Source organism: Oncorhynchus tshawytscha, linkage group LG01 (assembly GCF_018296145.1).
Source record: "Oncorhynchus tshawytscha isolate Ot180627B linkage group LG01, Otsh_v2.0, whole genome shotgun sequence".
NCBI lineage: Eukaryota > Metazoa > Chordata > Actinopteri > Salmoniformes > Salmonidae > Oncorhynchus > Oncorhynchus tshawytscha.
Window position 1 is genome coordinate 1,843,504 of NC_056429.1, and position 15,687 is coordinate 1,859,190.

Sequence of the window (15,687 nt, forward strand, 5' to 3'; positions counted from 1 at the left end):
TAGCTGGACAGGGTTAACACAACACTGTCAGTAGCTGGACAGGGTTAACACAACACGGTCAGTAGCTGGACAGGGTTAACACAACACGGTCTGTAGCTGGACACGGTTAACAAAACACGGTCAGTAGCTGGACAGGGTTAACACAACACGGTCAGTAGCTGGACAGGGTTAACACAACACGGTCAGTAGCTGGACAGGGTTAACACAACGTAGCTGGACAGGGTTAACACAACACTGTCAGTAGCTGGACAGGGTTAACAAAACACGGTCAGTAGCTGGACAGGGTTAACACAACGTAGCTGGACAGGGTTAACACAACACTGTCAGTAGTTGGACAGGGTTAACACAACATGGTCAGTAGCTGGACAGGGTTAACACAACATGGTCAGTAGCTGGACAGGGTTAACACAAAGTAGCTGGACAGGGTTAACACAACACGGTCAGTAGCTGGACAGGGTTAACACAACACGGTCAGTAGCTGGACAGGGTTACCACAACACGGTCAGTAGCTGGACAGGGTTACCACAACACGGTCAGTAGCTGGACAGGGTTACCACAACACGGTCAGTAGCTGGACAGGGTTAACACAACACGGTTAGTAGCTGGACAGGGTTAACACAACATGGTCTGTAGCTGGACAGGGTTAACACAACACGGTTAGTAGCTGGACAGGGTTAACACAACATGGTCTGTAGCTGGACAGGGTTAACACAACACGGTTAGTAGCTGGACAGGGTTAACACAACACGGTTAGTAGCTGGACAGGGTTAACACAACACGGTCTGTAGCTGGACACGGTTAACAAAACACGGTCAGTAGCTGGACAGGGTTAACACAACACGGTCTGTAGCTGGACAGGGTTAACACAACACGGTCAGTAGCTGGACAGGGTTAACACAACGTAGCTGGACAGGGTTAACACAACACTGTCAGTAGCTGGACAGGGTTAACAAAACACGGTCAGTAGCTGGACAGGGTTAACACAACGTAGCTGGACAGGGTTAACACAACACTGTCAGTAGTTGGACAGGGTTAACACAACATGGTCAGTAGTTGGACAGGGTTAACACAACATGGTCAGTAGCTGGACAGGGTTAACACAAAGTAGCTGGACAGGGTTAACACAACACGGTCAGTAGCTGGACAGGGTTAACACAACACGGTCAGTAGCTGGACAGGGTTACCACAACACGGTCAGTAGCTGGACAGGGTTACCACAACACGGTCAGTAGCTGGACAGGGTTACCACAACACGGTCAGTAGCTGGACAGGGTTAACACAACACTGTCAGTAGCTGGACAGGGTTAACACAACACGGTCAGTAGCTGGACAGGGTTAACACAACACGGTCAGTAGCTGGACAGGGTTAACACAACACGGTCAGTAGCTGGACAGGGTTAACACAACACGGTCAGTAGCTGGACAGGGTTAACACAACACGGTTAGTAGCTGGACAGGGTTAACACAACACGGTCTGTAGCTGGACAGGGTTAACAAAACACGGTCAGTAGCTGGACAGGGTTAACACAACACGGTCAGTAGCTGGACAGGGTTAACACAACGTAGCTGGACAGGGTTAACACAACACTGTCAGTAGTTGGACAGGGTTAACACAACATGGTCAGTAGCTGGACAGGGTTAACACAAAGTAGCTGGACAGGGTTAACACAACACGGTCAGTAGCTGGACAGCGTTAACACAACACGGTCAGTAGCTGGACAGGGTTAACACAACACGGTCAGTAGCTGGACAGGGTTAACACAACACGGTCAGTAGCTGGACAGGGTTAACACAACACGGTCAGTAGCTGGACAGGGTTACCACAACACGGTCAGTAGCTGGACAGGGTTACCACAACACTGTCAGTAGCTGGACAGGGTTAACACAACACGGTCAGTAGCTGGACAGGGTTAACACAACACGGTTAGTAGCTGGACAGGGTTAACAAAACACGGTCAGTAGCTGGACAGGGTTAACACAACGTAGCTGGACAGGGTTAACACAACACTGTCAGTAGTTGGACAGGGTTAACACAACATGGTCAGTAGCTGGACAGGGTTAACACAAAGTAGCTGGACAGGGTTACCACAACACGGTCAGTAGCTGGACAGGGTTACCACAACACGGTCAGTAGCTGGACAGGGTTACCACAACACGGTCAGTAGCTGGACAGGGTTACCACAACACGGTCAGTAGCTGGACAGGGTTACCACAACACTGTCAGTAGCTGGACAGGGTTAACACAACACGGTCAGTAGCTGGACAGGGTTAACACAACACGGTCAGTAGCTGGACAGGGTTAACACAACACGGTCAGTAGCTGGACAGGGTTACCACAACACGGTCAGTAACTGGACAGGGTTAACACAACACGGTCAGTAGCTGGACAGGGTTAACACAACACGGTCAGTAGCTGGACAGGGTTAACACAACACGGTCAGTAGCTGGACAGGGTTAACACAACACAGTCAGTAGCTGGACAGGGTTAACACAACACTGTCAGTAGCTGGACAGGGTTAACACAACACTGTCAGTAGCTGGACAGGGTTAACACAACACTGTCAGTAGCTGGACAGGGTTAACACAACACGGTCAGTAGCTGGACAGGGTTACCACAACACGGTCAGTAGCTGGACAGGGTTAACACAACACGGTCAGTAGCTGGACAGGGTTAACACAACACAGTCAGTAACTGGACAGGGTTACCACAACACGGTCAGTAGCTGGACAGGGTTAACACAACACGGTCAGTAGCTGGACAGGGTTAACACAACACGGTCAGTAGCTGGACAGGGTTACCACAACACGGTCAGTAGCTGGACAGGGTTAACACAACACGGTCAGTAGCTGGACAGGGTTAACACAACACGGTCAGTAGCTGGACAGGGTTAACACAACACTGTCAGTAGCTGGACAGGGTTAACACAATGTAGCTGGACAGGGTTAACACAACGTAGCTGGACAGGGTTAACACAACACGGTCAGTAGCTGGACAGGGTTAACAACACGGTTAGTAGCTGGACAGGGTTAACACAACACGGTCAGTAGCTGGACAGGGTAAATACAACGTAGCTGGACAGGGTTAACACAACACGGTCAGTAGCTGGACAGGGTTAACACAACACGGTCAGTAGCTGGACAGGGTTAACACAACACGGTCAGTAGCTGGACAGGGTTAACACAACACGGTCAGTAGCTGGACAGGGTTAACACAACACGGTCAGTAGCTGGAAAGGGTTAACACAACATGGTCAGTAGCTGGACAGGGTTAACACAAGACTGTCAGTAGCTGGACAGGGTACTGTTCAACACAACACTATTTTTCATACCTCTCCTCAGTTACCATCAGACGTTTCACAATTTAGTTGTAGCCCTGTAATACCTCAGCAGGTTCTCATTCCCAGGAAAACCCATTGAGACCAGGGTCTCATTCCCAGGGAAAACCTATTGAGACCAGGTTGTCATTCCCAGGGGAACCCATTGAGACCAGGTTCTCATTCCCAGGGGAACCCATTGAGACCAGGTTCTCATTCCCAGGGGAACCCATTGAGACCAGGTTCTCATTCCCAGGATAACCCATTGAGACCTGGTTCTCATTCCCAGGGGAACCCATTGAGACCAGGTTGTCATTCCCAGGAAAACCCATTGAGACCAGGTTCTCATTCCCAGGGAAAACCTATTGAGACCAGGTTCTCATTCCCAGGGGAACCCATTGAGACCAGGTTCTCATTCCCAGGAGAACCCATTGAGACCAGGTTCTCATTCCCAGGGGAACCCATTGAGACCAGGTTCTCATTCCCGGGGGAACCCATTGAGACCAGGCTCTCATTCCCAGGAAATCCCATTGAGACCAGGTTGTCATTCCCAGGGAAAACCCATTGAGACCAGGTTGTCATTCCCAGGGGAACCCATTGAGACCAGGCTCTCATTCCCAGGGGAACCCATTGAGACCAGGTTCTCATTCCCAGGGGAACCCATTGAGACCAGGTTCTCATTCCCAGGGGAACCCATTGAGACCAGGCTCTCATTCCCAGGGGAACCCATTGAGACCAGGTTCTCATTCCCAGGGGAACCCATTGAGACCAGGTTCTCATTCCCAGGGGAACCCATTGAGACCAGGTTCTCATTCCCAGGGGAACCCATTGAGACCAGGTTGTCATTCCCAGGGGAACCCATTGAGACCAGGTTCTCATTCCCAGGAGAACCCATTGAGACCAGGTTCTCATTCCCAGGGGAACCCATTGAGACCAGGTTCTCATTCCCGGGGGAACCCATTGAGACCAGGCTCTCATTCCCAGGAAAACCCATTGAGACCAGGTTCTCATTCCCAGGGAAAACCCATTGAGACCAGGAAAACCCATTGAGACCAGGCTCTCATTCCCAGGGGAACCCATTGAGACCAGGTTCTCATTCCCAGGGGAACCCATTGAGACCAGGTTCTCATTCCCAGGAAAACCCATTGAGACCAGGTTCTCATTCCCAAGGCTGCCCTGATCCCAACAATACAACAACCAATACAATGTAAAACAAAAACCCAATTAAAACAAAAACACAACCATTGTTAAAAACAGTTACAGGCCTCAGCTACTGGGTTTAGCTACACCCTAAGCTGCCTGAGAGGCACTAGAACATCTAATTGTAAAGAGTTCTGCAAATTGTTCCATCAGTGAGTTGTATGAAAATTAAAATCAGATTTACCTAATTCGTTGGAACCTCAAGAGTTACCAAACCCTGTACACGGGTATGTCATGTTTTTACACTTTAGAAGTAAGCCAGCAGCATCCCACTGATTGAGACTGCAGAATTCTGCAAAAATATCCCCCGTATACAACGTAAAACACTAAATAATGCACGCAGAGCAGAATTAGACCGATACCCGCTAATTATTAAACTCCAGAAAAGAGCTGTTAAATTCTACAACCACCTAAAAGGAAGCGATTCCCAAACCTTCCATAACAAAGCCATCATCTACAGAGAGATGAACCTGGAGAAGAGTCCCCTAAGCAAGCTGGTCCTGGGGCTCTGTTCACAAACACAAACAGACCCCACAGAGCCCCAGGACAGCAACACAATTAGACCCAACCAAATCATGAGAAAACAAAAAGATAATAACTTGACACATTGGAAAGAATTAACAAAAAACTGAGCAAACTAGAATGTTATCTGGCCCTAAACAGAGAGTACACAGTGGCAGAATACCTGACCACTGTGACTGACCCAAAATTAAGGAAAGCTTTGACTATGTCCAGACTCAGTGAGCATAGCCTTGCTATTGAGAAAGGCCGCCGTAGACAGACCTGGCTCTCAAGAGAAGACAGGCTATGTGCACACTGCCCACAAAATGAGGTAGAAACTGAGCTGCACTTCCTAACCTCCTGTCCAACGTATGACCATATTAGAGAGACATATTTCCCTCAGATTACACAGATCCACAAAGAATTCGAAAACTCCCATATCTACTGGGTGAAATACCACAGTGTGCCATCACAGCACCAAGATGTGTGACCTGTTGCCACGAGAAAAGGGCAACCAGTGAAGAACAAACACCATTGTAAATACAACCCATATTTATGTTTATTTATTTTCCATTTTGTACTTGTAACTATTTGAACATCGTTACAACACTGTATATATAGACATAATGTGACATTTAAAATGTCTTTATTATTTTGGAATTTCTGTACGTGTAATATTTAATGTTGTTGGATTCAGGCTAACCTTTGAACATTGAGAAATATTAAATAAATGATAGATCAGAAGCATTGTGTATATAAAGGAGTGACAGAGGGGTTTATGTCAGAACTAAATGGTTCTCTGTAGACAGATGGTTTTGGATGGACGAGAGGAGATCAAAGGATTGCTATAGGGGAAGAAGATGGACATCTGTGGGATTAGGTGAAGGAGGGGTAGAGGTCAGGAGGTCAAGTAATAAGGATTTAGTATCCTCTTACCCTCTTCCTGTGGAACCATAAGATGTCAGGATTGGAGAAAAGGAGGGGTTGAGGTCAGGAGGTCAGGTAATAAGGGTTTAGTATCCTGTTACCCTCTTCCTGTGGAACCATAAGATGTCAGGATGGGAGAGAAGGAGGGGTGTATAAAGTGGGGTATATACATTCCTACCATTACTTGTGATGGTAGGAATGTGTTTTTGTCTGAAATACAGCTGTAATGACCCTTTGGGGAGGTTTAACTTGGTTAAGCTTCTCTAGTGTCTGAGTTATTTACTCTGAAAAATTAGAACCTAACACTGTTCATTTTTTATAGTTTATTTCACTTTTGTTTATTATCATTATCTACATCACTTGCTTTGGCAATGTTAACACGTTTCCCATGCCAATAAAGCCTTTAAATTGAAATTGAATTGGGAGAGAGAGAGAGAGAGATAGAGACAGAGATAGAGACAGAGATAGAGACAGAGATAGAGACAGAGATAGAGAGAGAGATAGAGACAGTGTGTGTGTGTGTGTGTGTGTGTGTGTGTGTGTGTGTGTGTGTGTGTGTGTGTGTGTGTGTGTGTGTGTGTGTGTGTGTGTGTGTGTGTGTGTGTGTGTGTGTGTACAGTACCTATAGCAGAGTGGGTGCTCCTCTCCCTGAGCCAACAGTCTTAGATCAGGAGGGTTGATGTAGACTGTGTGTTCACTGCGATGGGACTCGTCCAGCTCTATCAACCTGGTGTCTTCTGGTCCATCACTGTCCATCTGAATCTGAAAGGGAACACACCTTCCTGATTGATTTGTCCTACATTCTGTCCATCCACAACACAGTTCTGTCCTCTATTCTGTCTGTCTACAACACAGTTCTGTCCTCTAGTCTGTCTGTCCACAACACAGTCCACTATTCTGTCTGTCCACAACACAGTTCTGTCCTCTATTCTGTCTGTCCACAACACAGTTCTGTCCTCTATTCTGTCTGTCCACAACACAGTTCTGTCCTCTATTCTGTCTGTCCACAACACAGTTCTGTCCTCTATTCTGTCTGTCCACAACACAGTTCTGTCCTCTATTCTGTCTGTCCACAACACAGTTCTGTCCTCTAGTCTGTCTGTCTACAACACAGTTCTGTCCTCTATTATGTCTGTCCACAACACAGTTCTGTCCTCTAGTCTGTCTGTCCACAACACAGTCCACTACTCTGTCTGTCCACAACACAGTTCTGTCCTCTATTCTGTCTGTCTACAACACAGTTCTGTCCTCTAGTCTGTCTGTCCACAACACAGTCCACTAGTCTGTCTGTCCACAACACAGTTCTGTCCTCTATTCTGTCTGTCCACAACACAGTCCACAACACAGTTCTGTCCTCTATTCTGTCTGTCCACAACACAGTCCACTAGTCTGTCTGTCCACAACACAGTTCTGTCCTCTATTCTGTCTGTCCACAACACAGTTCTGTCCTCTATTCTGTCTGTCCACAACACAGTCCACTAGTCTGTCTGTCCACAACACAGTTCTGTCCTCTATTCTGTCTGTCTACAACACAGTCCACTATTCTGTCTGTCTACAACACAGTTCTGTCCTCTATTCTGTCCATCCACAACACAGTCCACTAGTCTGTCTGTCCACAACACAGTTCTGTCCTCTATTCTGTCTGTCCACAACACAGTCCACTAGTCTGTCTGTCCACAACACAGTTCTGTCCTCTATTCTGTCTGTCCACAACACAGTCCACAACACAGTTCTGTCCTCTATTCTGTCTGTCTACAACACAGTCCACTATTCTGTCTGTCTACAACACAGTTCTGTCCTCTATTCTGTCTGTCCACAACACAGTTCACAATTGAAAGACACAAGAAGGCTACAGACACAGATACAATGAATCCATACAACAGCCAAGTTACAAAAAAGGCATTATTTCTGTACATGAGAGTGAAAGTGCCTTTGCATGGCAGCGACTAGAAAGCGTGTACAGGGACTAATGCCATCTATGATCAGTGATCTGTCATCTGCTGCCAGACAGGTACAGGGACTAATGCCATCTATGATCAGTGATCTGTCATCTGCTGCCAGACAGGTACAGGGACTAATGCCATCTATGATCAATGATCTGTCATCTGCTGCCAGACAGGTACAGGGGCTAATGCCATCTATGATCAGTGATCTGTCATCTGCTGCCAGACAGGTACAGGGGCTAATGCCATCTATGATCAGTGATCTGTCATCTGCTGCCAGACAGGTACAGGGACTAATGCCATCTATGATCAGTGATCTGTCATCTGCTGCCAGACAGGTACAGGGACTAATGCCATCTATGATCAGTGATCTGTCATCTGCTGCCAGACAGGTACAGGGACTAATGCCATCTATGATCAGTGATCTGTCATCTGCTGCCAGACAGGTACAGGGGCTAATGCCATCTATGATCAGTGATCTGTCATCTGCTGCCAGACAGGTACAGGGACTAATGCCATCTATGATCAGTGATCTGTCATCTGCTGCCAGACAGGTACAGGGACTAATGCCATCTATGATCAGTGATCTGTCATCTGCTGCCAGACAGGTACAGGGACTAATGCCATCTATGATCAGTGATCTGTCATCTGCTGCCAGACAGGTACAGGGGCTAATGCCATCTATGATCAGTGATCTGTCATCTGCTGCCAGACAGGTACAGGGGCTAATGCCATCTATGATCAGTGATCTGTCATCTGCTGCCAGACAGGTACAGGGGCTAATGCCATCTATGATCAGTGATCTGTCATCTGCTGCCAGACAGGTACAGGGACTAATGCCATCTATGATCAGTGATCTGTCATCTGCTGCCAGACAGGTACAGGGACTAATGCCATCTATGATCAGTGATCTGTCATCTGCTGCCAGACAGGTACAGGGGCTAATGCCATCTATGATCAGTGATCTGTCATCTGCTGCCAGACAGGTACAGGGGCTAATGCCATCTATGATCAGTGATCTGTCATCTGTTGCCAGACAGGACCAGGAAATCATTGAAATTATGTCAGACAGAGAAGAGACCAGTGATTCCAGACCAGTGATTCCGGACCAGTGATTCCGGACCAGTGATTCCGGACCAGTGTTTCCGGACCAGTGATTCCGGACCAGTGATTCCGGACCAGTGATTCCGGACCAGTGATTCCGGACCAGTGATTCCGGACCAGTGATTCCAGACCAGTGATTCCAGACCAGTGATTCCAGATCAGTGATTCCAGATCAGTGATTCCGGACCAGTGATTCCGGACCAGTGATTCCAGATCAGAGCTCGGGGGGGATCAACAGCGACCCCCATGTACTTACCACAAACGCCTTGTTTACTAACCTTGTTTACTAACCTTGTTTACTAACCTGGTTTACTAACCTTGTTTACTAACCTTGTTTACGAACCTTGTTTACTAACCTGGTTTACTGATCTGGCCTTACTGCTCACTTCTCTCCGTGACTCTGTTTGTGCTCTAGTATACATGATCCCAGTTCTAGCTCCAAGACGGAGGCAATTTGAAGGAACGACAAAAGGTACATTTGTGCTAATTTACAGGAACATTGAAGCATGCCGCACGTCGTAGTTTAAAAACTCTGTGGCTCCAACATCATAACTGAATTCCTCCATCTTTATGCAGTTGAGGAGACTAAACTGCTTGGAGTAACCCTGGATTGTAAACTGTCATGGTCAAAACATATTGATACAACAGTAGCTAAGATGGGGAGAAGTCTGTCCATAATAAAGCGCTGCTCTACCTTCTTAACAACACTATCAACAAGGCAGGTCCTACAGGCCCTAGTTTCTACCTTCTTAACAGCACTATCAACAAGGCAGGTCCTACAGGCCCTAGTTTCTACCTTCTTACCAACACTATCAACAAGGCAGGTCCTACAGGCCCTCGTTTCTACCTTCTTAACAACACTATCAACAAGGCAGGTCCTACAGGCCCTAGTTTCTACCTTCTTAACAGCACTATCAACAAGGTAGGTCTATCTATGTCATGTAGTATTTTAAACTATAAGTAACTGTCTTATGTTGCTGGAACCCAGGAAGAGTAGCTGCTGCCTTGGCAGGAACTAATGGGGATCCATAATAAACCCCAGGATGAGTAGCTGCTGCCTTGGCAGGAACTAATGGGGATCCATAATAAACCCCAGGAAGAGTAGCTGCTGCCTTGGCAGGAACTAATAGGGATCCATGATAAACCCCAGGATGAGTAGCTGCTGCCTTGGCAGGAACTAATGGGGATCCATAATAAACCCCAGGAAGAGAAGCTGCTGCCTTGGCAGGAACTAATGGGGATCCATTAATAAACCCCAGGAAGAGTAGCTGCTGCCTTGGCAGGAACTAATGGGGATCCATTAATAAACCCCAGGAAGAGTAGCTGCTGCCTTGGCAGGAACTAATGGGGATCCTTAATAAACCCCAGGAAGAGTAGCTGCTGCCTTGGCAGGAACTAATGGGGATCCATAATAAACCCCAGGAAGAGTAGCTGCTGCCTTGGCAGGAACTAATGGGGATCCATTAATAAACCCCAGGAAGAGTAGCTGCTGCCTTGGCACAGATTCACAGAGAGGAGACCACAGATTCCAGAGTGGAGGGTTAATATCCTATTGGGGCGGCAGGGTAGCCTAGTGGTTAGAGTGTAGAGGTGGCAGGTAGCCTAGTGGTTAGAGTGTAGAGGTGGCAGGTAGCCTAGTGGTTAGAGTGTAGAGGTGGCAGGGTAGCCTAGTGGTTAGAGTGTAGAGGTGGCAGGTAGCCTAGTGGTTAGAGTGTAGAGGTGGCAGGTAGCCTAGTGGTTAGAGTGTAGAGGTGGCAGGTAGCCTAGTGGTTAGAGGGTAGAGGTGGCAGGTAGCCTAGTGGTTAGAGTGTAGAGGTGGCAGGTAGCCTAGTGGTTAGAGTGTAGAGGTGGCAGGTAGCCTAGTGGTTAGAGTGTAGAGGTGGCAGGTAGCCTAGTGGTTAGAGTGTAGAGGTGGCAGGTAGACTAGTGGTTAGAGTGTAGAGGTGGCAGGTAGCCTAGTGGTTAGAGTGTAGAGGTGGCAGGTAGCCTAGTGGTTAGAGTGTAGAGGTGGCAGGTAGCCTAGTGGTTAGAGTGTAGAGGTGGCAGGTAGCCTAGTGGTTAGAGTGTAGAGGTGGCAGGTAGCCTAGTGGTTAGAGTGTAGAGGTGGCAGGTAGCCTAGTGGTTAGCGTGTAGAGGTGGCAGGTAGCCTAGTGGTTAGAGTGTGGAGGTGGCAGGTAGCCTAGTGGTTAGAGTGTAGAGGTGGCAGGTAGCCTAGTGGTTAGAGTGTAGAGGTGGCAGGTAGCCAAGTGGTTAGAGTGTAGAGGTGGCAGGTAGCCTAGTGGTTAGAGTGTGGAGGTGGCAGGTAGCCTAGTGGTTAGAGTGTAGAGGTGGCAGGTAGACTAGTGGTTAGAGTGTAGAGGTGGCAGGTAGTCTAGTGGTTAGAGTGTAGGGGTGGCAGGTAGTCTAGTGGTTAGAGTGTAGAGGTGGCAGGTAGCCTAGTGGTTAGAGTGTAGAGGTGGCAGGTAGTCTAGTGGTTAGAGTGTAGAGGAGGCAGGTAGACTAGTGGTTAGAGTGTAGAGGTGGCAGGTAGCCTAGTGGTTAGAGTGTAGAGGTGGCAGGTAGTCTAGTGGTTAGAGTGTAGAGGAGGCAGGTAGACTAGTGGTTAGAGTGTAGAGGAGGCAGGTAGCCTAGTGGTTAGAGTGTTCAAACCCCTGAGCTGAAACTGTCGTTCTGTCCCTGAACAGGCACTGTTCCTAGGCTGTCATTGAAAATAAGAATTTGTTCTTAAACTGACTTGCCTAGTTAAATAAAGGTTAAATTAAATAGTACAGATCACATCCTAAGAGTTAATCCAGACAAACAAGCATTAATAATGTCTATCAGGGTCATAACAGCATCATAGTCCTTACCCCTCCTTCTCTCTCTCCTCTCCCCCCCTTCACCCCTTCACCCCTCCCTCCTTACCCCCTTCTCTATCTCCTCTCCTCCCCCTTCACCATTCCCTCCTTACCTCCCCTTCTCTCTCTCCCCTCCCCTCCACCTCTCCTCACCCCCTTCTCTCTCTCCTCTCCTCCCCCTTCACCCCTACCCCCCCTTCTCTCCCTCCCCTCCACCTCTCCCTACCCCCCTCTCTCTCTCTCTCCTCTCCTCCCCCTTCACCCCTCCCTCCTTACCCCCCTTCTCTCTCTCCTCTCCTCTCCTCCCCCTTCACCCCTCCCTACCCCCCTTCTCTCCCTCCCCTCCACCGCTCCTTACCCCCCCTTCTCTCTCTCCTCTCCTCCCCCTTCACCCCTCCCTCCTTACCCCCCCTCTCTCTCCTCTCCTCCCCCTTCACCCCTTCTCTCCCTCCCCTCCACCTCTCCTTACCCCCTTCTCTCTCTTCTCTCCTCCCCCTTCACCCCTCCCTCCTTACCCCCCTTCTCTCTCTCTCTCTCCTCTCTCTCTCCTCTCCTCTCCTCTCTCCCCCTTCACCCCTCCCTCCTTACCCCCTTCTCTCTCTCCTCTCCCTCCCCCTTCACCCCTTCTCTCCCTCCCCTCCACCTCTCCTTACCCTCCTTCTCTCTCTCCTCTCCTCCCCCTTCACCCCTCCCTCCTTACCCCCTTCTCTCTCTCCTCTCCCCCCCCTTCACCCCTCCCTCCTTACCCCCTTTTCTCTCCTCTCCCTTCACCCCTCCCTACCCCCCTTCTCTCCCTCCCCTCCACCTCTCCTTACTCCTCCTTCTCTCTCTCCTCCCCTTCACCCCTCCCTCCTTACCCCCCTTTCTCTCCCTCCCCTCCACCTCTCCTTACCCCATCTTCTCTCCCTCCTCTCCTCCCCCTCCACCTCTCCTTACCCTCCCTTCTCTCTCTCCTCTCATCCCCTTCACCTCTCCTTACCCCCCCTTCTCTCCCTCCTCTCCTCCCCCTCTCCTTACCCCCTTCTCTCCCTCCTCTCCTCCCCCTTCACCTCTCCCTTCTCTCCCTCCTCTCCTCCCCCTCCACCTCTCCTTACCCTCCTTTCTCTCCCTCCTCTCTCCCCCCCTCACCTCTCCTTACCCCCTTCTCTCCCTCCTCTCCTCCCCCTCCACCTCTCCTTACCCTCCCTTCTCTCCCTCCTCTCCTCCCCCCTCACCTCTCCTTACCCTCCCTTCTCTCCCTCCTCTCCTCCCTTCTCCCACCCCCTCCTCCCCCTCTACTTACACCAATAATCTGAACTGCCATGCATCATAGTCCTTACCCCTCCCTTCTCTCCCTCCTCTCCTCTCCTTCCCCTTCCCTTCTCTCCCCCCTTCACCTCTCCATACCCCTCCCTTCTGCCATGCCAAGGATACGTCAAGTCAACCCCTCCTCACTCACTCCCCTCCCCTCTCCTAGTCTACATGAATCCAGCCTCCACTGACCTGAACATAATTCTATAATCTCATGTTGCTCTATGAGGCTATTCAGAACACACGCACACACATGCACACACACACACACACACACACACACACACACACACACACACACACACACACACTAACACACACACACACTAACACACACACACAAATCGAGCAGTGGGTCTGGCTGGAAACTAACAAACTAGTCTTGTTCGGTCCAACTTCCTCTAGCTGACAGAAAGTATATGAGTCATCAGAGAGAGTAGAGAGAATAAAGCAAAGTATTTCATTCTACAGGGCACTGTATTGTACTATATTGTATTGTACTGTATTGTACTGTACCATAATGTACTGTATTATATTGTACTATATTGTATTGTACTGTATTATATTGTACTATATGTTACTATATTGTATTGTACTGTATTGTACTGCATTATATTGCACTGTATTGTACTGCACTTTACTGTATTATACTGCATCGTACTGTACTTCACTGTATTGTACTGTAATTTACTGTATTGTACTGTACTTTACTGTATTGTATTGTACTGTACTGTATTGTACTGTACTGTATTATATTGTACTATATTGTACTGTATTGTACTGTACTGTATTGTATTGTACTATATTGTACTGTACTGTATTGTATTGTATTGTACTGTATTGTACTGTATTGTATTGTATTGTACTGTATTGTACTGTATTGTACTGTATTATACTGTATTGTACTGTATTGTACTGTATTGTACTGTTTTATACTGTATTGTACTGCATTATATTGTACTGCATTGTACTGTACTATATTGTATTGTACTATATTGTACTGTACTATATTGTATTGTACTATATTGTACTGTACTATATTGTACTGTATTGTACTGTATTATATTGTACTGTATTGTACTGTACTTTACGGTATTGTACTGTATTGTACTGTATTAAATTGTACTGTATTGTACTGTATTAAATTGTACTATATTGTAATATATTGTATTGTACTGTATTGTACTGTATTGTATTGTATTGTATTGTACTGTATTGTACTGTACTATATTGTATTGTCATATATTGTACTGTATTGTACTGCATTGTACTGTACTTTACTGTATTGTACTCTACTTCCCTGTATTGTACTGCAATTTACTGTATTGTACTGTACTTTACTGTATTGTATTGTACTGTATTATATTGTACTATATTGTACTGTATTATATTGTATTGTATTATATTGTATTGTACTGTATTGTACTATATTGTACTGTATTATATTGTACTGTATTGTACTGTATTATATTGTACTGTATTGTACTGTATTATATTGTACTGTACTTTACGGTATTGTACTGTATTGTACTGTATTAAATTGTACTGTATTAAATTGTACTATATTGTAATATATTGTATTGTACTGTATTGTACTGTATTATATTGTACTGTATTGTACTGCATTATATTGTACTGTACTATATTGTATTGTACTATATTGTACTGTACTATATTGTATTGTACTATATTGTACTATATTGTACTGTATTGTATTGTACTATATTGTACTGTACTATATTGTACTGTATTGTACTGAACTATATTGTATTGTACTATATTCTACTGTGCTATATTGTATTGTACTATATTGTACTGTATTGTACTGTATTGCACTGTATTGTACTGTATTATATTGTACTGTATTTACTGTATTGTACTGTATTGTACTGTATTGTACTGTATTGTACTGTAATTGTACTGTATTGTACTGAACTTTACTGTATTGTACTGTAATTTACTGTATTGTACTGTAATTTACTGTATTGTACTGTATTGTACTGTATTATATTGTACTGTATTATATTGTACTATATTGTATTATATTGTACTATATTGTGATATATTGTATTGTACTGTATTATATTGTACTGTATTGTACTGTACTGTATTGTATTGTACATATATTGTACTGTATTATATTGTACTGTATTGTACTGTACTGTATTGTATTGTCATATATTGTATTGTACTGTATTATATTGTACTGTATTACACTGTGTTGTACTGTATTTACTGTATTGTACTGTACTTATTGTATTGTACTGCACTTTACTGTATTGTACTGTATTGTACTATATTGTACTGTATTGTATTGTACTGTATTATATTGTACTATATTGTATTGTACTGTATTATACTGTATTGTACTGTATTGTACTGTATTGTACTGTATTGTACTGTTTTGTACTGTATTGTACTGTATTGTACTGTACTGTATTGTACTGTATTATATTGTACTATATTGTACTATATTTTATTGTACTGTATTGTACTGTATTGTACTGTAATTTACTGTATTGTACTGTACTTTACTGTATTGTACTGTATTATATTGTACTATATTGTATT

General features: G+C 46.0%; 1 protein-coding gene across 1 annotated transcript in view; it reads right to left on the reverse strand.

The window, feature by feature from the left end:
- dennd4a (DENN/MADD domain containing 4A) overlaps positions 1-15,687 on the reverse strand; it is a 104,877-nt gene that overhangs the window by 43,428 nt on the left and 45,762 nt on the right. The window contains 1 exon segment of the mRNA XM_042327602.1: positions 6,565-6,704. Within this exon segment, the coding sequence (XP_042183536.1) occupies positions 6,565-6,704 (140 nt within the window).